This window comes from Anopheles merus, chromosome 2R, assembly GCF_017562075.2.
Source record: "Anopheles merus strain MAF chromosome 2R, AmerM5.1, whole genome shotgun sequence".
NCBI lineage: Eukaryota > Metazoa > Arthropoda > Insecta > Diptera > Culicidae > Anopheles > Anopheles merus.
The window spans coordinates 54,570,844-54,595,578 of NC_054082.1; the positions used below are offsets into that span (position 1 = coordinate 54,570,844).

At 45.2% G+C, this 24,735-nt stretch overlaps 2 protein-coding genes across 3 annotated transcripts; both read left to right on the forward strand.

The window, feature by feature from the left end:
* The first annotated feature begins 1,542 nt into the window (after window positions 1-1,542).
* Window positions 1,543-24,603, forward strand: LOC121588679 (retinol dehydrogenase 5). Of its 2 annotated transcripts, none has more exons than XM_041906895.1 (4): window positions 1,543-1,622; window positions 22,604-22,854; window positions 23,363-23,930; window positions 24,007-24,603. In XM_041906895.1, exons 2-4 carry the CDS (start codon window positions 22,681-22,683, stop codon window positions 24,222-24,224), a joined length of 960 nt encoding a protein of 319 aa, XP_041762829.1. In that variant the 5' UTR covers window positions 1,543-1,622; window positions 22,604-22,680; the 3' UTR covers window positions 24,225-24,603. The 2 variants fall into 2 exon arrangements, with proteins under 2 accessions (XP_041762829.1, XP_041762828.1); XM_041906894.1 differs by lacking the exon at window positions 1,543-1,622 and adding an exon at window positions 2,733-2,820.
* Window positions 2,741-18,506, forward strand: LOC121588678 (probable galactose-1-phosphate uridylyltransferase). Its single transcript, XM_041906893.1, has 4 exons — window positions 2,741-2,820; window positions 17,102-17,316; window positions 17,424-17,858; window positions 17,933-18,506. The coding sequence occupies exons 2-4, from the start codon at window positions 17,131-17,133 to the stop codon at window positions 18,365-18,367; spliced, it is 1,056 nt and encodes a 351-aa protein (XP_041762827.1). The 5' UTR covers window positions 2,741-2,820; window positions 17,102-17,130; the 3' UTR covers window positions 18,368-18,506.
* Window positions 24,604-24,735: the final 132 nt, after the last annotated feature.

Consider the following 24,735-nt stretch of genomic DNA (forward strand, 5'->3'; position numbering starts at 1 on the left):
TGAATCACGTGCCAAGCTCTATCCTCGTCCATAGAACCGATGCGTGCTGTGTGGTGCAAACGTATAGATGGAAGGATGGATCGTAATGTTTCGTTGTCCGCTAATGGGCAACGCACGGAAACCTGTTCCTGGTGCGATGGGAAGGTTTCGGTTGGAAGCATGGAAGCCGTGGCCACCGTTCACCTAAATTTGAGATAATAATGTCAGCGAAAGCAACGGTCGAGCGGGATGGAGCGGGATTGCGGCCAATCGAGCTGGTCGAGCAATGCTACGAGATGTAGGAGTAAGAGTTACTATGGTCGCCTGTGAACAGACATTCCGCCATTCCATTTCCATTTCGCTTACGTTTTTAGTTTCATTTGTCACCATTTTTTTTAGTTGATCAGTTATGAGCGATCGAAACCGATCGACCCAGAGCTGCGGACGTGGGAAGGGATGCATTGAACTGCATTACATTTCGATCTCGTACGCTTTGGTTACGCACTGTTTGTGGTTGACACAGAAATGAAAAATTCGACAGTTGTTCGTGACTGTCCCGTGAGGCAAGCAAGCATGCTCAGTTTGTTTTCGGGTTGAAGTTTTACGATCGATGAAAGATAAGTTTTGGAAGTGCTCTGACGATTAGATGCATCCGGAAACAGTACGAAACAAATTTAAAACGTTCATATTAACAGGATTGCCAATGGAGCAAAACGCGATTTCTTAGCCACTTTGTGTAGGTAATTTGGATCCAACCTTTCGAATACCTAATATTAACAAACGATCCTCAGCACATCGTGGTGTCTCCAGATTGATCGTGCTGTATGATAGGAATCATTACCTTATTTCACCGTTGGATCTAACGAACTTAACGAACAAGCTTGAAGATGTGTTGCACAGTAGATTACCGAAGCATCGCTACAGCTTAGATTCAATGTATGAACAATAATTATTATAAAATCTTTATACAATATTGCCAATATTTAAAATACATTTGAAATACCGTAAAGCGTCAGTTGTAATGCATGTTATACTCTTTATGCAAATACAGTATACAGTATTTGAGATTTAATAAATACTAGAAAATCCGATGCTTGATGTAATTCAAAATAGATGAACGTCGATTATCTAATATAATAATAATAATAATAATAATAATATAATAATAATAATAATAATAATAATAATAATAATAATAATAATATAATAATAATAATAATAATAATAATAATAATAATAATAATAATTAAAACAATAATAATAATAATAATAATAATAATTATAATAATAAAAATAATAATAATAATAATAATAATAATAATAATAATAATAATAATAATAATAATAATAATAATAATAATAATAATAATGCTTATAATAATAATAATAATAATAATAATAATAATAATAATAATAACAAAAAAAGGTGTAGCGAAAATACGGTACCACACTGTACGCATACCCAGGCACGAGCACACCGAGCGAGCGCGGTCTCACACTCGCGATCATCCCATCCCAGTGTAGCGTTTGCCTTCACAACAGTAGGTTCGCTTTAGTTCGCTCGGCCAGTTCGGCCAACCCTTTCCGCGGAAAGAAACTGGCAGCATAAGGTGGTGCAGTTTGTGCGTATGTGTGGCGCTGTGGTTGGTATTGGTGGTTGATTATGTGTATGTGTATGTGTGTGTGTGTGTGTGTGTGTGTGTGTATGAATGTGTGCAGTGGCTTTATTCCGTACGTCCTAGCCCGGGCTTGGGACGGGTTTGTGTGTGGCTTCGAGTGAGCATGGCGCTCTTGGCGGGCTCCCCATAGGCTAATAACAGGCCATTGCCTATTCCATCTTGAAACCCTTGGGCAGCGCTCACGATCACCGCTTCGCCTCTTTTGATGGTTATGTTTATCTTGCCCGGTAATGCTTCACTCCCATTGCCCTACCCCACCGGCGAAGAGGTTGGCCTTCCTTCGGGCTGGTGGATTTTATCGTTCGTGAGATACGCAACGAAAACCATTTTCATATGCTTTTAAAAACATGGACACATGGAACGCTTTGCCAAGGCGAAGCACGCGTCGAATTTTTGGAATACGTTTTTCGAGGGATACGACTCCGGGTGTGCTAGGGTGTGCCTACAGCAGCTCATGCAGTGTGGCATAGGTATACCCCACTAGACCGTACGGGGTAGGAACGATCGAGATAGTGTGCTGATTCGAAGGGTCCGGCCAATCTACGCTGCGAAGAATGCGAAATATTCCGTATCGATTGCGGTGAGATGAAACCGCAAAGGAATGGTTGTGAAACTTGGATTATTTTTGTATCATTCCTCCTATTTTATGATCACGGCCTCGTGCTCTCTCTCTCTTTCTTTCCCCTTGCTATCATTCCCTTTCTTAGCCGGTTTCCTTCGCAGCTATGCGATCCAATGTCCAGGGTGCAAAAGAATGCAGTGATTTGTGTTGGGCTTGTTTTGCTTTCTGTTGGACCTTCCAACATACATGTGTACAGGTGCTTAAAGTTCGTAAAACGGTACAATTGTTTCGAGTGGCTTTTATTTGCTGATATAATCCAATTTCCTTTGTGTGAGTAGTGAATTTTATTGAAAAATATTCGTTTCTTCGTCATCTTCCACTTGTTTCAGTGTAATGTGCTAGTTGTAAATTTACAGCGTGTGTGTGTTTCTGTGTATAAGCTGTAACAAAACAGCCTACGAAAGTGTTTCTACAGCAAAGCATTGCGTTCGTGATTAATTAAGCTAAACGTTATATATATACATCGATAAAAATCCCTGTCGATAGTCACTGGTCATCAACCAAAATTGGAGAAAACATCCGACGCTGCTCTTTGAAGAGGTACGTTATAAAGATATCATGTCCTGCAAAAGGGTTTGCACGTTGCAGGGGTTGGGTGTAAAAAATATCATTAAATAGAAATAATTGGCGTATGTTAGATAGTTACCAGTTGTCTTAATTGGCTCTGGCGTCATCGGTGCCGATCCTACTAATGATTTACACAGAGACAGTGGACACAGAGACTCACGCGATCGCTCGCTGTGAGTGCTCGGGTGTAGTGGTCAACCGCACTTGCTTTGGAATGTCTGGGGTGATATATTGCAATTGCAATACATGCTGCTTGAATTAAAGGTGACCGATTAATTATAAGCTACAGCTAACACTGGAAGCATTTGCTTTGACATCTATAGGGAGTTTGTATGTTTGTTCGCATTGGCATTGGTTCTATCGATGTAAAACTTTTAATTTGAGTCCATCGAGAACTAAATCGAAAAAATGATTTCCTGCGCTTCAAACATGCACGCAATCACAATAGGGAGAAACGAGCGCTTGATTACATTGCGCGATATTTTCAGAGGACGCTAACAAACACACATACACGCTTACGGTAAAAAGCTCCCAAAACTTTGCTTAATATGTGAGGAAAGCATATCCCGGCCGAGGGCACCGAGAAGACGGGGGACGAAAAAAAAACCTGATAGGCATTCGGTTGTGGCCGTCCATAGCCTCCGGCAGAGCCGGTTTTCGCGTTCGCGTTTCGTGTCGTACCTGCCCGTTGAAGTCTTCGCGCGCGCTCTCTTGTTCAGCGGGGTGGCGTGCTTTCGGGTGGCTGTGCTTCGCCGCGTTGTTTGGAATTTGCCCGCCCATACTAAACACCGAAAACATGGCTGCCGCGAGCGCAAGGAGAGAAATTATACACCGCTTTGCGCCGTGATCGCAGAAAAGAGTTAAACGAAAATTAGTGACTCTTTAGTGAGAGCGTCTTGTTTTTAGCGATCCGCGGGATTGGTAAGCTGCCGAAGGCCGAAACACCCGTCGGCAGCTGTGGTGAGGTCAGTTCACGAATGTCAAACGTCGTACGGGATCGGATGTTGAGGCTGGTGGCTTTTGAGTGTTGCTGGCCGGAGCATCTGGGAGGAAAAGTTGCCTAACGAGTTTGTATGTCACCTGCACTCATCGAAGGTGTTCCCTTCGGCGGATGCGAGAGATTGTTCGATTCTGTGTTCCGGGGACCGTTGGGTGTTTTTAGTTGATTGAGAAACAAAATCAGAAAGCTTTCCAATAAGGGCAAAGGAGAAAAAATGCTCGACACAGCCTTTGGCCCGTTCCGCATGAGCAAGCGACTCATGCGCAATGTAATCAATAACATGGTTTCCCTATCGCAATGGAAGTTATTCTTGTAAGTTGCTCACAAGCCCCCGGCGTGACATCGAGCGGAGACATCGAAGAGAAGCGTGTCGAGCTCCAGCCCTACAAATGCCCGACTAATGAAGCGTAGAATTTATTCTAGCACCGAGCAACGTTTCTCATTTCCTTTTTCCGGTGAATAATAGAGTCATGTCCTACGAGCGGGGAGCTTGCTGTAAGAGAACAAATGCACCATCACGCCGCAGTGCAGCGAATGCACTCGTGAAGCATAACATTAGTATTACTGTAGAAGAACGTGCCGACCCGCCGGGTGGTTAATTTCAGAGGCCCTTTATTTCCGTTTCTCCTTTGCGCTCCTTTTCTATCCAATTCATGCTCACAAAGAAAAATCGTGATCGCTAGCAAGAAGATCATCATTCCAGCTAGAACTACGTCAAGATCGTATGATTTTGAATAAATATGAAACCCTATGCGAGACTTCGATTTTTTCTTAAGCTTTTGCGAACCCTTTTGTACCATTGTGCAGTTGAAGAGCAGCATAAGCTCATTCATTTACCCTTCGCTCGATTATGCTTTGTCACCCAAGTGCTCCGCGTTCGCGATCTCCAGTGACAAAACACAGCCACGCAATCGCGCTAACTCAACGCTGGGGAGGTAAACAAGGTGGAGGCTGTGCCTAAATGAGGAAATTTGACACCATTCGAACGAAAACAAAAATTTGCATACAGCCATAAATAAAAAAAAACACGTAGATCAACTGAGCAGTGTGTCTGTGTGCAGTGGTCGAGCGGCGGTAGAGAGTAACAAAAAATTAAGTCACACGTTCGAGGGGCGATATAAAGTTTTTATGTTTACATTTATTAGTGTGGGTGGAACTGGCAAAAGTGTGGTTTTTATTTACTTTTTTTTACTGTAGAAGTGTTTTATATCTTTAATTTATTATCTGAACTTTTTGTACCAACTATGGGCACAGCAATTTATAATTAGTATAGTACCGAGAGTTTATGTTTTCAATTTAATTAAAAAGGTAATGCAAAGGCTTTCTTTTGTTGCTATTTCGCTGAACACGTACTGGAATAGATATGAACTACATTTCGGTTTTGCTACTCAAAGAAGTGTATCTTCATTGTTTTTGCCATAATATTCGTGTCTTGTACATGGATTCGATTGCCTTTCCAAACGATTTGAAATACCTTCCCAAAAAAATACCTTTCCAAACAATTTGAAATACCTTCCCAAATGTTGGATGTGAATTCCAAACGATTTGTTTATCTTCATGTGTATTTGTATGTTTATCGAGACGTTGACTGACTACATTTGCCTTTTAGTTCACCTAACATTCCTTAGCCCTTATAGATAACCTATTCAAAAGCATGAGTTTGTGTTCGCTCTACGAACTAGCGTAAAATAACTTAATGGAGAAACAATCACCAATTTGTAAATAGTTACAATTGTGACGACAGGCGTATTCATTGCCGATTGTAAAATCTTTCTATTTTGATTACACTGCAAAAATACACACACACACACACACACACACACACACACACACACACACACACACACACACACTAAAACCCAGCGTCAAGTAAGCAAAATCGCATCAAAATAATCGTTTATTGCCATAGCGAAGGGAAAGCATACTTCTTCACCTTCCATGAGGCAAATTGCAATAAAATAACAAAACAAAATGCACCACTGTCTTCATTTCGCTTTTCCGCGCTTCCGCTCCCACCACAGTGAAGCTCGAGGAACCAGCTAAGCAAGTGGCTCCTTTTATCGTCCATCTTTAGTACCGCCACAAATCAGTAAGCGACTCCGCCTCAGATTGTTATTGAACGTATCGTCGAGGTGGAGAAAATGGGTGAAACGAAAAGTACGGCTATCGTCCAAAGGGTGCGCGAGCGTTTTCACCGAAAACTGCACGCCTGAATGCACCGATGAGCAAGTGAAAGAGCGCAGATGGACGCAGTATGCAAGCATCGCGCATGCAAGAAAGGCACATGCAATGCATGGAGAGGAGCGGAAAGAAATGCATCATCGCTTCCCGTATGAGCCTTTGGATGGAGATGATGAGGTGTCGGTGAGATTAGAAAAAAGGCTGGTTGTAATTCGATAATTTCCCAAGCTCCTAATGTAAGTGATGCTGGGTGTAGTAAACGCTCTAATTAGTGTAGCTCTACAGCATGAAACATGTGCAATTTGGTAGTAAGGGAGTAGGGAGTACTGCTAAAGAGATTTGATGAGTTTTTAAGGTTAAATTGATTAAAATTACAATTCTTCTTGTAATATTATTTACGTAATTTATTTATTTATTTGTTTATTTTATCCTAATCAAAATCATTTGCATCAGTGTATAATGAAGTTTTCTTTAGATATAGAGGTAGACCAATTTGCTTGGATAGATGAAACTAATAAACAATCTTTCGGAAGGTCGCAAAGATTAACACCTTGTCACTGTTTGATGTTATCCTCTATTAGCTTTTGGGGTCCCTTCCAAAGACAACTGCTCTATGATCGTAACATTAGAACATGGAGTGATACAATTACATGACATTCCCGAACAAATGATTCACCATCAACATTAATGCCACGACAATTTGGCCCTGATGACCATTTTCACAAGAGATTCTTCGCTGTCTCTCACCTTCTAATGGAGCGTCATTTTCACAACTCACGCGAACCACGCTTGCGTGAAATTGTGGTGACAATTGAAACAATTTTATCGTTCCCGATTCCTTCCACGCAGCACATGGGCCAGGTACCGCCGGCAAGCAAGCAAACGTCTTTTGGAATGGAAAGGCTTCGTGAAAATGATGCCGAATGATGCATTAGTGTGACCAGCAGCTGTGACGCGCCAAGGGCAACCGTCACGCGTAATGGCCGATCGGCCGGATCGGCTGTGCCGCTTCCGTCACCTTAGCCGGCACCGACCTTTGGGTGGGAATTTTCCTCCCATTCTTCTCCTTGCAGGCTCCGTAGATATGTCGTGTTAGATACGCCCTGTTGGTTCAGGAAATGGCGTAAGCCCCCGGAGTATTTCCTCTAATTTAAACTGTCCTCTTGCATTGCACGGTACTATGAAGTGATACAAACTACGCACCACGATGGATGTCTTGTGGCCTTAGATTAATTTCAACAATATACCTTACATTAATTTCAAGGGGTAATTGCTTTTGGTGGAAGTTTGGCTTACGGCAACAGAAAAGTTCATCATCATGTTTAATTTATTAAACTGTTGACTACAAACATTAACAAATTATTCCTAATGGTACTGAATCACTCAGTTTAATGTAAAGCCCCTGTCCCAATCAAGAATACTTATCGTTCGATGCATTTTAATTGCACTTGCATGATGAACACATGCTAGCATACTGTTTTCAATGGCTTCCGTCGTTACGGTATCTCTTCGTCTATTGCCTGTACAGTGTGTGACAAAAAAACTGCACCGTCTCACGCGAGCTAAAGTATAAACGTGAAAAAAGCACACCTACGTGCTCGTTAATAGTAAGAGCTAGTGAGCAATAAATAATCGATGGTCAAACGTGCTACCCACGCATCCCAGCGCCCCCGTACCTTCTACCAATCGTATACTAGTTGAAGCGTTTTTTGTTTAGTTTTCTACGCGTTGCTATTGCTACTTCTGCAAATGGGTAGTAAAAGCGTTTTCGCTTTCGCACACACAAAACAGGGCGCCCAAGTCGGTTAGCGTGTGGTGTGGTATGCCAAAGCAGCTGAGAGAATGGCCAAGCGCAAAAGAAGCGGCTCATCAACGCCACCCCGGCACCCGAACCTAGTGCCACCGTAGCAGTAGTGCGTTTTGGAATGAAAGCGCAAGCAAACGCTGCTAATTTGTGCTTCCCTCGAAATCGGAAGCAGGCGGAAGTGTGCGTAGCGTCGAGCGAGCAGAAGCGGTGGAAAAGACTGCACTCTAAAGGGATCGTCGGCTTCGTGCCTCATGGCAATCAGGCCGTTTTTCCATTCGGAATGTTTGGAGCGTTTATTTTGCCGCTTCCAGGGGTAAGCGTTGTAGCTCGCGAGCCGTCGGGCGCTGGTCGTGTACGTATGGCCAAAATGGGGGGTTTGTTTCCGGGATGTGAATCGTTCGCGGAAGTTGTTTTCGGTGATCTAGTGTTGGTTATTGGTTTTTTGTTTGTTTGTTTACCATAGCAAACATTCAAACAGCTCAAAGCATAAAGGTAGCTCGTAGGAGGACGTCTATTATATTTACGTTGCATGTGTTTTTGATACAAATCTGCATCTCTTTGGAGAAATATTTGTAGACAAAAATGGACATTTCCATCATGTCATGTTATGATAGTACATCTGGTATGAGATACAATGACTTTATTGCAAGATAGCGTGTGGTCATTTAATCTATTCAAACATTTCTCACGATTTAGTGAAAGCTCTCACAAAAATCTCCTAAAATGTCATCTTAATGTATGATGCGTGTTGGTTTTTTTGATCGTTGATTCGAACACAACGCACCGCAACGATCGCATATGTAAATAGAGCGGATATTGATTCCACGATCGGCGCCGACACAATCACTACACTACACCTTGTGATCATTCTTGATCTGCCAATGTATGCTCGCTTCCTCCGACATCTCATTCGTATGCGATGAGGCTGCATGTTCCGCTGGTCGCAGCAAATGGCATTGACTCCCACCAACCCTTAAGCTGGACTGTCGCTCCGAATGAGGGTGACCGTTTCGAGCGCACACTCTTGCACAATTGTGTCACATCGTTGCCCAAATCGCGGACTGTGGCTGGGATCCGCTTTTCCCACACGAACTGCTATGTGACATCACCAACCTGTATGGGAGAAGGGGATACATGTCACGGAAAAATAGCTCTAGGAACTCAGCCAAGCGAATCGTCCATCGGGTGTCCGTTTCGCAGTGTCCCATGACTTTACTCTACCCGCCCGCTCACCCTCCCCGTGACCAGGGTAACTGTTTCTTGTGTGGCTTGTAGTTGTAGCTTCATCCCGCTCTTTCACTGTAAGGGACAAGACGTTTTTTTTTTGTATTATTAGCTACGTATTGAAGATTGGAGCGCGGGCATTAATTGCACCGTGATTGCATTCGCTTGGAGGGAAGCGGACCGAGCAAACAGCACCCAACAACCACAACGACGACAACGGCGACAGTGAGTGAGTCGAGCCCATCAGGTGAATTGGATTGGATTGAGTGGTATTGGGACACGTGAACCGCAAGACAATCCGTTCGCCAGTGCAATTAAATACCACTAAACGCCACTCACTATTTCCTTTCCTTCGTCCGATCGTGTTGAACGGTTGAATTGTGTTTCTTTTTGTTCGTAGGCGAAGTCTTCGTTTAAAAAATCACTTCAACCGTAGCTAGAAACTTTGCCCGTCCGCAAGTTGCTTAGAAGAAATAATAATGAAAAAAACGGTACAATTTAAAGGTACTGCTTGGCGAGCAGTCTTTTCACACCCAGTGAGTGTATGCGAGTGTCTTTATGATGGCATTGATTTATGCGTTAAAATTACCCTGCATACAAAATGGTACCATTCATAGCGAGTGTCTTCAGTGCTGCACCAAACGGCACCACTTGTTCGAGTGTGAACCAGTCTGTGCCTGTGTGCAAGGTCAGCGTTTTGGTGTACGTCCTGCATGCATGCGCCGTTGCCCCCCAAAATGAACCCCTGTGCGTGTGATCAGGCAGCTCCCCCCCCTGCTTCACCCCTCTTCTCCCACCTAATCACTACCAACCATCCTGCCCGTTGTGGCGTTTGTTTTGTGAAAGTTGTCGAAGGTGGTCGCACTGATCGTGGTCGTACCGAAATGCCGCCTTCGGTGTCCTCGTTTCGGGCCGAACCTGTTCTGTGCACCGCCGATGGTTTCACGTTCCTTTCTGCGTGCCGAATTCGAGTTGCATACCCCTCCCGATATGCCCCCCTCTAGGCTTGGCGCGCGTTAAATGGAGACTTCGGCGGCACCATCGGAACCGCAGCTGAGGAGGTGACCGAGGAGCGCACAGAAGATGTGAATTGACTGGACAATGAACCTTCTGTCACAGGGGCGGCACTTAGTGTAAACAAATAAGACGCGATCTTTTACGGAGTGGCAGGGGCGAAGTTGAGCCTTTCGCGACGGGGTGTGTACCGCTACACGTGCATTGTTTGTCGATCGCTGTTTGGTGGAGGCGTTTCATTTCTTTTCGCAGCCCAATCGGCATGGTGAGATGATCCGGGCAACGGTAAACATGTGTTTGGAGCACACATTTCTCTGCTCTTTTTCGCAGTCCGACCTTTGGTGGGGTGGAAGATGACGCGATCTATCGCGTGATCGTGATGTGTTAGCGTAAACATCTTCAGTGCGCTACTTTTGCTTTACAGTCGGGCGTTGTGCTATTTTATGGTGATATTATACTTGTGGAATACTTGTATTTGTCTCACCTCGAGCAAACTTGTGTATTAAAATCCAAGTTCGATACATTTACGAATTGCTGATTCCTAATGACACTATCTTTTGGGGCTTCTTCTGCAATCACTATTACAAGCTGGAAGAAATATGTTGTTTTGCTCGCCAATTACATTCTGTTACATTGTAATCCTTGGCTTGTATGTTTAATGACATGCGCCAAATCTCTACGCCGCCTTGTGTTCGTCTTCCCGTGACAGTCACGCTTACATTAAAGCTATTCTTTCTGCTACACAAGAGACTTAAAATACATCTCTCGAAAAAAACAACTAAACTCCGATATGAAAGTAAGCTCATTTGTTCCATTATTACCAGACGCGCTAATTAACCGCAGAGCCGGTCACTCACGCCACCGTCAAAGCCGTAACCGTAGTGGAAACATCCGTCAAACTGATGCGATAAAGATCATGATCGTCACGGCAATCGATGAACGGTGCAACACTAAAGTACTACTTTCTTCATGATGAATCAAACCCGGGAAGCATGCTGCTGTAACATTGATTTTCGATGGAGCACCGCCACCTAACATTCAGGTGGCGTTTCGGTACACCCTCCGGTGGGTGTTTTCACCTATTGTGTATGCAGCAGTAGAGGAGGGCATACACAATAATCGATTTGCGGACGCGATTATGATGACGTCGGTCGAGCTTATCAGTCTTTCTCCTACACGGAGAAAGGAGATGCATGTTTCAAGCCCTGTGGGTACGTCATTAGGTAGCTCGAACGAGTATATTTAACAAAAAATACACCAACTTCCTTTCGTATCGATCGTGTTTGCCAACGGGCACCGTAATTTATGCAAGATTGGTTTTTTTTTTTATTTGTTTCACTCAGAAATTCGAACAAAACTTGCTAATTGGATTGTGAATGGACGCCCCAGTTTCTCTGCGGAGGCTGTACCTGCGTTTAGATTAACATAAAACGGAAAGAAACGGCTCTGAGGCTAGCTGACCCACTTCACGAACACGGCAAACCACATGTTCTTACGCGTGATTGAAAAACGATCATCTTCCCGCGGTGCACCCACAAATTGCATGCAGCCAGTTCTCTTTCTGGCTAGTTGGTAGCGTTCGGAGGATTGTAAAACCATAATCATAAATCATGCGCCCTCTTCCGCCGGTTCCGCCGTTCCCGCTGAAGGGCGGCTCGAGCTCTTTGGTCATACACTAATTACGATCAAAAAGCGGCCCTACAGAGGAAGAGTGGAGTGCGTTGGATGCACCGGTCTATGTTAAACATTCGTGCCAGCACCATGCTGGTAGGCTGCTGCTAGAAGCGTTGGTCCTGTCTATTGAGGCGGAAACCTGAAACGTGTGCTCCCGCAGTTTTGTACCGAGATCGATTTGATCGTTGTTGAGCATGCTGTGTACGGAACTGCTTTCGGCGCACCGTGTTGTTAGTTTGCTGGGGTACAGATTGTACAATTGTGGTACACGATTCTGGACCTTATTTACAAGGGGGCAAAGAGAGGGAATACGAGATGCTTGGCTGGAAAGTTGATGTTGATCCATTTTTTTCTTTCTATATAGCAAGAAACTGACGATGGCGGAGTGAAAGATATGAAAGTTGCATCCTAATGGGTTCTCTGAGGTTTTCGTTTGAAATTGGCGGACACAGCGTAAGCTTTACGCTCGCCTAACAGTAGCAGTTGTGCCTTTTAGCAGTCTATTTGAGCGCTGAATAGATGCAGTTTTTGCGCGAACCTTATCGTTCCATCGAAAGACCTTTGCTACCATTGAGTAGCATTATGTAAACGCTTTGAGGTGCGGGCTGAAACTATGCTATTGAAGTTTGTGGTTCGGTTATCTCATCCCATTTCCTGTATTGGGATTTCCTTTTCATATTTGTTTGTTGCGAAAAGAGAAAAGTTATTCACTTTACATTCAACTATTTCGCAGGAAACTTAACAATACTCTAACAAATTCAATGTAAAATTCTTCTTCTATCGTCTTATACAAATAATAATATATGTAAACAAGCTATTTTATATTATTTGTGTGACCTAGGACAAGAGTTGTTGGGAACACAATTGGTTGTTGGCCGTTATTGCATAAGGTGTAGATACTGATCATTGGATACTACATTCTAGGCCGTTTCCATGACACACACACGCGTCATACAAACGTTCCCTCCGGTCAAACCCTCGCCTCACGTATGTGTCAGCTCCAAACTAGTTCAACTTCGTGATCTTCGGATTAGGGAGCTGTTAAAAGTGTGCTCGGATTGGTCATAAAGGCAGCGTGTCTTGAAGTCTCAGTTGACAGCTAATTGCTTTGTTGCACGACACTACACAGCGAACTATTGTTAGGTTAAGAATAACAAGCAAACCATTACGGAAAGGCACGGCGGTCGGTTGAGGGTGCATCGTAAGGTGCATCGTACTTCGTTAGCACATTAGTCGTGTTCACAGTCTGAATGGCAGGTGGCTGCGTTCGTTCAACGATCGCTCAAGTTAGTGTCGTCAAGTATGTTTGTATGGAGAGCTGACGTGCTCGGCGGGACTAGAATCTTCCACCCTACCTTGTGCACTAATCGGTACAAGGTGATCGGGAGGATCGAGCGAAGGCACAATCCGTTGTGTAATGTTGGTTGGTTGTTGAAATGCATTGCTTGTCTCCAAACGAACACACATACTTTAGCAAACTGGTTGACGTATCTTTTATGACGTCCAAAATTGTTTATTAGGTCCTTCAAAAAGCGTACCCAAGTCGAGGATATCGATAGCACCACCAAATATTACTTTCGATCGCATTAACACGCTGCAATGCCATTTACTCGCCTGAAGAACGCTTCGATGAGCTAGACTTTCGCTTTTGGCCAAATTGTCCCCAGTCGCACATGACATCGGACACCGTCACCGATTCAGGGGTTTGGTTCGCTGTTTCGTTCACGTTCACTAGGCTCTCGGGAGCGGTAAGCTCAAGAAGGAACCAGCGTGTGTCGCAAAAGGCCAACACTAACGAACGAGCGGCCTTCGTTTAGACGTGTCAAGAATACTGACTAGTTTTTGTCCAGCCGCAGTCAATTACGGTGTGTTTCGTTTGCTTGGGTAATAGGCAAGCGTTGGCCTTGCGTGATGGCCTTTGTGTCTCAGGACTGTCCTTGGCGGCAGGACTGGTTTGGCTCGAGAGGCGTGTTCTCTTCCGTGCTGCTTGTGTTTGGATGACTTCGCGATACAGGTCGGACAGGTTCTGCTGTGATAAGAGCAGCCATCATCAATTTCGAGAGCTTAAGCGCACCGCACGGAGAACGTTCTGGATAGCTGTATCTAAGCTGGAGCCAGTTTTGCATCATTAATGAAGCACCATCTTCGATGAACAAGTTGCCATGAGTAACAACTCGCTGGAATGTGGTTTCGGAAGACGCACCCCAGCGTGTAGACAGCTCAAGAAGGAAGGAATTAATGCATGTTTTGAAATCTATGATCCACGAAACTCTGTCCACGCACATCAGATCTTGATTGATCAACCATTGTTTGTTGGCTTACGGTCCTTTCACTTTTTACACCAGTTTCCGGCCAGCCGTACGTACCGCTGGCTGGGAGAAAGAAAATCGAAATCCGATTGGAAAAATAGAGCTGGAAAAATAGTGTACCGGGCTGGCCATAAACACCGCACGAGGCTCGGCAGGGATGGAGCGGCTAGCGGGAAGGCTTGGCCAGCTTGGAAGAAATGAAAATGATGATCATGATTTACGTAACCGGAAGGCCCCACACACGTACGTAATTGCGCCCGGGTGCACGGTGCACAGAGCTGCGGAAGAGATGCGAACGAGAAGTCATTTATCGATCGCGAAAGATGCGATGGACGCTGTCCATAAACTTGTCTGCCATGCCGTTGGGTGCCCGCAGAGTTGCTGGAGGAAAAGTCACCCTCTCACACACATATGCGCACCTTCGCTTGCATGAAGCGGAGTGGTTGCGAAAGTAGCCGTAGCAAAAATGGTAAACAAAAACAAAAATCGACGCCACACTCCTTCAATCTTCGGTGCTCACCGCTTGCCTCACCTCTCGCCCCCAACTGGCAGTTCCGTGGGCAGGAAAACTGTTTGCACAAATATTACAGTTTCACTGAATTTAATAACACTAATTAAATTCACTCATCGCTCATCGGCATGGTGCGCGTTGCGTCGAAACCATGAAGATGGTTGGGTAGGTTTTCCTATGGCCTTCGGCTTCGGCAAGTCCGGCACAAGACCGGAGTCGGAAAGAGAAATCGCGCGTCACAACCGTGCGTCGAATACGTTTTCTTTGCCTCTTCCACTCGATCGTATCCGAAGATCCTGTCGCAGTGAATTGTTTAGTTAATGTTGTATATCAAGCGGTAAAAATTAAGATATGCTCACGCGTGGAAGCTGCTCGCGAGCATTTCATTATTATCAGGCTACAGGTTTTTAGTAAACCCCATCATCTGGCTGTGTACGCATATCAAAAGCTGGTTATCGATCTTCCCGGCCCAGTGCGACGGGTCGCCATGTAGTGGACGGCCAATGAACGTGTATTGTTACACCTCTCGCCATATTATAGCGATGGTCGATCGGTCGGTCGGTCGGTCGGTCGGTCGGCTGTGTTGTCGCTTTCACGCGTCCATTTTTGTGCCGACCGTTGCACAACCAGCGCAGCGTGTATATATGCGAGCCATCGCCAACATGCACGACGCGCCACGCCACGCATTCAAACTGCTGACCGATCGAGTGACGATGACCTATCGATTTTCCACCAGCGGGCTTCTTACGACACCGAAAACATCAATTGCAGGCAGGGGAATAGGGTTTACTATTTGTTTACTTTTTTCGGTCGCTACGACGAAATTGAACGAAAAAAGCTCACCTATGTGATAACGCCTTAGAAATCGATCAATCGACCGGCTACATCGTGTATGAATATAGGCGTATCTCGTACACGTGCACTTTGTTACACTCCCGTAGTCGAGTTGATTGTGGCAATGCAAAATGGAAACGAAAGTTTTCCCTGTCCATGTGTACAAAGACCTCCCCGGCTCGGTGACTCTTGGCTGAAACTGTGCAGTGCCAGCTTATTGTCCCTAGTAGTAATAGTAGCAGCATTTAGAGAACGGGTGTACTGCGCTGGCGCATTGGAATGCACCGGTAAGGTGATTAGCAATTTGCATTGGCTGTGGTCACTATTGTGCGCTCTCACGTGCGCTGCGCTGTTTGTGAATCGCGTGTCTCGATTATGCCACCTGAGGTAGTGAGTAGGGTGGACTATGTATGCTTTGTTTCCTCTAGAAAGGTACAGACTATAAGTACGTTCGTGACGGAGTGACTTGCTCAAAACACAACAGAATAAAAGGAACTGGACTTATTGTGCTGGACTGATTGGAACTGAACTGAATTGTACCATCGCTTGAACGTATGTCTAGATATACTTTTCCCTCAATATAAATATTTATATTTCATACCGCTTAAAAATCAATTAACAAGCTGGATAACTGTTTAGATAGCTGGTGGAAAACTCCTGTCTCACACTCGGTGTCGTTGACTGCATGCACGTTTAAAGGTTACCTTCACACTATAACATCTGCCACGTCACCGGGAACTTGACGCAAAGGGTGCAAGAAACCGACAGCAAACTGACCGTCGTACCATACCGACGATACCTACACATAGCATCACAGGTGTAGCTAATAGAAGAAAATTTATTACATCATACGCGAAGCCGCTTAATTTCCGCCAACCATCAAGCTGCGTGTTTTCCAAACACGCTCTTCCCTTTTGTGCTAAGGTTCGGCGGGTTGGGATTTTGTTTTTATCTCCGACTGGCTTTTAGTATCCCAGCTGTGTGATGACCAGTTAGGCAACATTCGTCCACAATTACACATCCGAACTAGCGGTATACAGCGTGGAAAACAGTTTCTTTTCAGCGGTGGAAGAACGGTATCGGGGGAACGATAGTTGATCACTTTACACTGCTACCTTTTGGTGCGAGAATACTAATTAGTGGAAACGGGTATTTTGGTGAACAAAATTGGTACGGATTGTTTGAATTTTTAGCTCAATTATAATAACGATAGCGTTTGTCTGGAATCAGATTAATTCATAAAAGAAAACAAATATGATCGTTAGAGGGAGTTACTATACGCGGTAAAACACGCTTAAAGCAATTGCCTGCTTGGTGGGTATTTTGAACTGAACGATAAGAATGAACGATCGTTTGAATGTTGTATTATAATTGAAAATTTAAACATTTTGCGTTTATTTTAAATTTTTCTCTCAAACTTTCAAGAACATTCTTTGTTGAACGTTCAGGAAATACACGAAATTTATTGGAAATGCAAAAAAACTTTTGGTTTTTTCTGTTATCATTTACCATATCTCTGTGTTGACAATTCGAAACCCTTCTCGATCAGTTCTGAATAAGCCCTACCAGCTGTTGTTTACATCTGTGCTTATCAAACTGTCAATGTTGCCTATCTGCGGTCTGCTAAGCCGCTGCCAAGTCGGTGCTCGCATTGGCCAATTCCATACACTCATTCAATGTTCTACCATTATCGTGGGCAGTTGTGTTCATCGCCTCATTTTGCAGTGAAATGTTCGACCCAACAGATCATCAACACCGCCGTTACAATCCACTGAACGGGCAGTGGGTGCTGGTGAGTCCGCATCGCATGAAGCGGCCCTGGTCGGGCCAGGAAGAAAATCCCCAGCCAGAGAATCTTTCCTCGTTTGATCCAACGAACCCGCTGTGTCCGGGAGTGATCCGCCCGAATGGAACCGTAAGTGTGCATCTCAAGGTCACATTGGCGGGTCTGACCTGCCCGCGACCTGCTTCTAATCGAAAGATCGGAACATTGTGTACTGATATTGCTTTGTGGTCGTTAAGAAAAATCCCATCTACGAGTCAACGTTCGTGTTTACGAACGACTTTCCGGCCCTGCTGGAGCAGGTACCGGAGCCCCCGTCCAGCGATGATCCGCTGTTCCAGATAGCACCGGCGCAGGGCACCTGCCGGGTGATGTGCTTCCATCCGAAGTCTAACAAAACGCTACCACTGATGACACCCAAGGAGATACGCAACGTTATTGATGCGTGGATCGCGGAATTCCGAACGCTGGCGCAGCGGTACCAATGGGTGCAGATTTTCGAAAACAAGGGTGCAACGATGGGATGCTCGAACCCGCATCCACACTGCCAGATCTGGGCCTGCTCGTTTCTGCCGAATGAGCCGAAGATTAAGGATGATATGTTGCGCCAGTACTACGCAGCTCATGGAACGGCTCTGCTGGATGATTACGTGAACCGCGAATTGATTAAGAGGGTAACAATGTTGATTGGCTTTGTTTGGAAACAGCTTGATAAGCACGGTGCTAAATGTTTGCTTGCGCTTTTCAGGAGCGAATTGTCATCGAGAATCCGGACTGGCTGGTGGTGGTTCCGTTCTGGGCAGTGTGGCCGTTCGAAACGATGTTAATTTCGCGAAATCAGAACAAGCGCATCTCCGACCTAACTTTGCCGCAGATCAACAGTCTAGCGATCGTGATCAAGGAGCTGACCACCAAGTACGACAATCTCTTCAAGTGCTCGTTTCCGTACAGCATGGGCTGGCACGGTGCACCGACGGCGGAGCTGGCGAATGGTGCCGCGGCTGAACAGCACTGGACCCTGCATGCAAGCTACTACCCGCCCCTGCTTCGTTCCGCCACGGTGCGCAAGTTCATGGTGGGCTTCGAGTTGCTATGCCAGGCGCAGCGTGATCTGACGGCCGAACAGGCCGCCGACAGGCTTCGTGGACTCTCCGGCAAACGACACTACAGTGAGCAGCTGTGAAGCGGAGGTATCGATGAGTGAGCTATCTAATCGTGCCACGGTCATATCGAGCATATTGGGACAGACAGAGCGCTTAGATAAGGGTTTAGTGCAGCGGGTTTCGGTGTACGTGAATAAAGTACCTTATCCGATGTTTTAAGTATCATGAGAGTGTTGATGTTATTATGAATGTAGCATGATGATAAGCAAGATGATATAATGGCTGCCCTTGCATTCATAAAAAAAGGATGAATCGATCGTTGTTCAGTAGCATTTTGTGTATGGATTTAATTATCACTGGTAACCTTCTAGAGTGCAGCACAACAACAGCTGTTGGTTTAATATAGATGGTAGCCATAAACGCAGCACAGATAAGTGATGTTTTTAGTTCTCTATAAAGTAGAGATCATTCCAAGGACATAGTTCGAGCGTGCTGTAACACATCAACGAACAGAGCGAATGAGTATTAGCTTGCAAAGAAATGCCAATACGCCAACAAAACTCCGAGTGGGAACAGTTCACCGATGCGTATCTCCGTATGATATGGGCCTGGTTGGTTGGACAAAAACTCTTGGTAGTCATCTTATTGTTCAGCCCAAGGAGTAGGGATTTAAACAATGAAGAAGGCGCATTGCCGCGAGCTTATAACGTACAATAAAATGATTAAAAGATATTTTCAAAATCAAAATCAATAACCATGAATTGGACAAGCGTACACACAATATAACGTTGATGAATTCTCAATTTTCCCCCGACATTTTTAAAACAACTATCGATACGATGTGCTGAGCCATGTGGCACGTGTGGAGATATATGTTTAAATGTATAAGATAATCCATAAACCACGGTTGCTGGTTCTGCTTTACCCTGGTGCTTGAACCCTGCATAAATTACGACTCACCGATGAAGCTGCACACGAAATCTTCCCTTCACATCGGTTCGGGTTTTTGCGATCCTCATTCGCGCATCCATTTGACATCATCGTGCAAAGCAATTTATCCCATTCCTTTACCACCGGAGTAGATAGGTGCCTGTACGATCTGCCGCTACAAGGTTTTGTTGATCGACTGATGATCGCACCCATATGAACGCCATATTGGCTGAGCATCGTATGGACGAGAAGCTAATGCCATCGGAGTGGAAGGGGAAGCCGTTGGAGACTTTCGTAAAAGCCACGCCGTTAGGCCGCACACACCGTCTGCCACACCCTTGGACTGCGTACAGACGTTTGCGTTCACGGTGCGATGTATGATCACGCTGCCATTCTGTAATTGTTTGCTTACCAAGCACTCAACCCCGAAAGCAGCAGAACCAACTAAACCAGGCCATGAGGAGCTTCGTTACGTCTACAATTCGTTCGTGTTCGTGAACATCACTTCCAAATTTTAGACTCTTTCCATCTGACTATACCCCTAGTTCAATGTGCCAGATTTGTGATGCTCAAGAACTGAAGACCTCCTAGAGCACCTCCTCCATAGGAGGTTAGTAGTGCGGGTTTCGGTTGTACCGATCCGTTAGCAAGTACGATAAACTGACTGCCCTGTGGCCATGTACTAGCTGGTAAAGTGTACAGTACCCGCGTGCTGCGTGAAGCTGCTATTTGAATGAACTTTGTATAACTGCAGTTGTAGCCGTAACCTCGGTACGGGTTGCGGCGGCTAATGGTGGAATGTATAGTTGCGTGGACCCAGCACATTGGAGGTTGAAGCACAATGAAGCGAAACAACCTGGGTCAACTGCGTGATCAGCATTGTAAACAGTGGTAGGGCCGCACGGGTACTACCCGGAACCCCAGACAGTACTGCTATCAGTGGGGTGTGTTTGGAGGCACTAGATTTTATTGTACATTTTACAAGAATGTACCCGCTGTAGGTCGCCCAAGATGCTTGCATATTATTTGCAAATATGGGTATAATTGTGTTAAGTTACCCGTCATGAAATTAAATAAGAAATTGATTATTTGTAATGCATTGAAAGCTAGAAAACAGAACGTTGCAAATGATTCAACACAGCTTCCAAGACACGAAACCGCTGATCTTTTCGTCCCATTCTTGATTTGCTCTTTGCTCTGCATAAATAGGTGACAATTTTGCATTGTGTGCAAATCATGGTCATCGACATTACACTAAAGCAAAATTAAGTGTGACAAACCGTGAAGCCATTGTAAGGCAATTGGATGCACGCTGGCTTCAGCATGGCACAAGAAAGTTGTCTGACTTGAAGTGAAGAAATTAAGCTACATCTCAAACTATCTCCACCAAACTGGTACACCGTGATTACCGCAGGAAACCTTAAACAATCTTCATTCCTGCTTAACAAGTACGAATGTTTTTTAAACAAATAGAGCCACTCGGTCGATTCGCATCGCCACAGCGAACTGGAAACGATTGGATTCTATTTACATGCAAAGCGTTTTACATTATCTCGCCAACCATTATCAACCCCAGTGGGGCAAACTGGCAAAGCGCGAAACATCCGATGGTTTATGGTTGAGGTAATCGATTCCCATCTGGCGATGGTTACACGCATCCATCTTCCGGCGTACCCCAACACAATGGCTCCCATTGACTCTCCGGTGGAAAGCCACACCTTCGCAAACACTGCGCCACGACCTTGACAGTGGCCGAGGATGATTTCAAATTGCTTCGACTTCACACAAATGCTCAGTGGACTAAGAAGCGAAGAACGATCGACGAGGAAACGATGGCGACGACGATGACGACGACGACAGCAGTGCGGCATTTTAAATGTGATTCGGATTAATTCCGAAAGAACCTTCGTTCTGGATGGGGGTAACGCTTGAAATGGCAGCTCTCCTGGCTTTAGGCGACGTTCTGCTGAGTCGTAAACGGAAAAGCTAATGATCCATTGTATTGATGGAATATTCTGCCCGCGATTGGTTTCGTGCGGGCATGATGTATGTGGGTCTTTTTTATGTGTGTGTTGTTTCTTTTTATCCAATTAGAGCTTGAGTCGTACACCATCGTCCTCATCAGGAAATGGGCTTACATGGGATTGTTTTGTGTTTGTCAAACAACGGCTTAGCTCACGCCGTCTGTTTATCAACAATCACAGAGTTAAAAAAAAAATTATCAATCTACTGTTTAAAAATACATTCAGCTAAGTTGTTATATGGTTGCATACGTTAAATAATACCATTCGTTCCTGCAAATTACGCAGCACATCGTACCATAAATCACCCCCAGCCAGAGACAAGGGGATGTTGATGGGCAGCGTTGAAACAACTCCATTACAAATGCTGCCGTAGACGGTTCCGCTTGTTATATATTCTTTTTTAAGCCATAAACAGCACCTGATACGGTTTGTCTTTTTTTTTTGTTAAGCCCAATGTCCAGTTAATAAAATACACTCAATGAATGTATGGGTGTGCATTTTTTGTTTGTTCAACGAAACGACGTTGGCTGGTTACGTTATGCAATAAGCTCTGAGCGGAAAAAATAAAACCAAATTCGAATGAGGCGAAAGTTGAACCATCAACTCGGGCCAGTTGGTAATTTCAGTTGCACAAGGAGTCAAAATCATTGGCCAACCACAGCAGGTGCATTTGCATGTTGAGATGTTGCCATGGGTTACATCTCGATCGCTCATAGCGAGAATCGCAAGTAGGTTTCATTACCAATAATATTGTTTCGCCCAAACCATTTCGTTCGGCATTTCGTTCGTTTGCTTCTGTTTTTGAGTTCAATGCAAAAACGGCGAAACCCGTCGGTCATTTAATGTGGCTCTTTGATAAGGAAAATTCAAACACTGAAGCGAGGAGATAGACAGTGACAGAGAAATCTTCAAAAAATGTATATTACACAAGCGTTGGTTTTGTTTTGTTGTGATGCATCTCCACGCTGTTACGGTTGCGATCAGTTATGCACATACTACGGCTTTCGTTTTCCAAACTCCGTTAACACTGCACTCGACGAACCAAGCTGAAGGAAAACATTGGTTGAAAAGACGCGAAAACAAAAATGGAAATGGTATATCTTATGCCAATTTAAAGCTTTTCTATGCGGACTGCAAAGCAAATATAGTAGCCGAACAAATGTGCCCTCTCATGCTGGAGGTGGTGGTCACAAGTGGTGATGAATCGATTATGAAATCTCATGCCTCATACCGTATCAAAACTTCATCGCACCCATACATCACAGGCTTAATTTTCTTCATTAACTCGAGACACAGCAGCAACAAGCAGTCGTTTTTCATGATTTTCATCGGTTTGTTTCGTTTCGTTCGTTTCTGTTCCAGATTTTCACGCCAACATCTCTGTCGCGCTTAACGGAAACGGAAACCCATCGGAATAGCCGTGGTGTGTGTAGCTCAGCATGGAAGTGCAGACCGCTCTGGTGCTGACGATTCAGCTGATAGCGCTGTTTTCGATAGCGGGCGCTTTGCTACTGTATCTGCTGTGCAAGGTGCGAGGAACTCGGGACGATGCTACCGGAACGCAGAAGGGCTCGATACTGATCACCTGTGCGGACACCGCGCTGGGACTGCAGGTAAGCAACGGGTGTAATACACATCTCAATTTTTCGAAAGTAAAGCTTCACAGTAGTGCAACATTGGCAACGAATCGACATGCAAATGGAGTGGATAATAAACCCTGCAGCCATCTTATCACCATCGCTTCAAAGCTGCCGAAGAAAGGCTGTCAGCTTTCGCAGGGCACCCGCATATCGTGGTTGTTGGATGCTCAGTGCATGCCATTTTCCTTGTTAGTCAGTTGATAATATCAATGTTTAGCAAAGCGTAGGAAGTGTCCGAACGCTTTCAAGCGTAATCCAATGCTTTGTCAGCTTTATCGTGGCATCGCTTGCTGAATAGATTCAGAGTTTCTAATCGGCTGCTCCGGTACATTAAGCAAGGAGTACAGTTGGCATGGAGCTGACGCTATCGGTGACAGTAAGCGAATTGCAGATGTAGTACCACAGCCTGTTGTAGGCTTAATTAGCGAACCGCATTATCACGCAATTAAGTTGATCCGTACTTTTCGCCTCTTTCTCACAGATCTGCACATTCTTCGCCAGTAAAGGACACCGGGTGTTCGCGGGCATGAAGGACCCGGTGGAGTCGTTACCCGCGAAATTGCTACGCGGTTGGATGAAGATGCGTGAAAACTCCGACACACCAGTCAGCGGTTCGGTCGTGCCGATGAAAATCGACGTTACGCGGGAAGACGTGCTGCGTGAGGCGGCCGAATCGATGGGCGCTCATCTGAATGCTGGCGAGCGGGGCATACTGGCCGTGATCAACACGGCTGGATCGGTGTACCGTGGGCGCATCGACTCGCAGGACTCGCTGCAGTGGGAGAACATGTTCAAGAACAACGTGATGGGGTGTCTGAGGACGGCGCGCGCTTTCATCGGACTGTTGCGACCGACACGGGGCCGCCTGATTCTGCTCGGCTCCGGTAACGATGATGATGGGCTGACCGTGTTTATGGCCACACGGAATGCGGTGCAGGGATGTGCCGATGCTCTGCGCAAGGAGCTGAGACCGTACGGCGTTAATGTTGTGACACTGGACTCGCGGGGTGTTCCGGCTGAGTCGCTGTTTAAGGCACCGGTTCCATACAGTAAGGCATGATGGTGGCGAGCGTGCGGGACTAGTGCTAATGTATTTTTCATTTATTATCTCATCTTCTCCCACAGCCATCTCCGATGAGGAAGGTGTCCCAACGCAGTACAGTGCGGACGTGCTGACCAGCTCGGCTTTGGGCGTAATTGAGCGGGCCCTGTATGACAGCCGCCCCAGTGAGACCTACTGTCTTTCGGTGCCAAACAGCAAGTTCCAGATGAAGCTGCCCTGCCGGTCATCGTTGAAGATTTCCGCCAGCCGCACAGACTCGAAGCCCATACAGAGTGTCTGAAAGTCCGACGAACCGGGTAGCTCGGAGCACAGACAGATTTCAGAACTTCTTTGTGCCTATTCGTGTGTCTAATTTTCGTTTTGCTAAGTGCTGTTTGTACGAACGTGTCATCCTGAAACACATACTCGTTGGTGGCTATCGTTGTTTCACACGATTGGCAACGGTTTCGGCTGGGTTAGAGCGCCAAGGCTAGCTTGCTGTTTTGTTCGGAACGGTTCGCTGCTTCCCGAATCGCTGACAAATGCGATATTCTCCCTCCTCCTCCCTCCCACCCACTCCCCTCCTCCAATCCCTGTGTAAAGTTTGTTTATTTTAAGCAAATGATATGATTGTTTTAGTGTAAAATACATACAGAAATAAATGAAGTACTTTATTTCGTTCTATAGTAATGAAAGACAACGATTTGATAATTTCAACCGTGCGGAACATTATAAAAAGTTGAGAAAAGAGATTTTTGTGTTTTGTAAATGCTAGGTACATTTAATTATATTTGGTTAGCCTAAAGTAGTGT

Coding starts and splice junctions, on each gene's coding strand:
- LOC121588679 (XM_041906895.1), top strand. CDS start 22,681: ATGGAAGTGCAGACCGCTCTGGTGCTGACGATTCAGCTGATAGCGCTG. Junction 22,855..23,362: donor ACACCGCGCTGGGACTGCAG/GTAAGCAACGGG, acceptor TCTTTCTCACAG/ATCTGCACATTCTTCGCCAG. Junction 23,931..24,006: donor TAAGGCACCGGTTCCATACA/GTAAGGCATGAT, acceptor CTTCTCCCACAG/CCATCTCCGATGAGGAAGGT.
- LOC121588678 (XM_041906893.1), top strand. CDS start 17,131: ATGTTCGACCCAACAGATCATCAACACCGCCGTTACAATCCACTGAAC. Junction 17,317..17,423: donor TGATCCGCCCGAATGGAACC/GTAAGTGTGCAT, acceptor GTGGTCGTTAAG/AAAAATCCCATCTACGAGTC. Junction 17,859..17,932: donor ACCGCGAATTGATTAAGAGG/GTAACAATGTTG, acceptor TGCGCTTTTCAG/GAGCGAATTGTCATCGAGAA.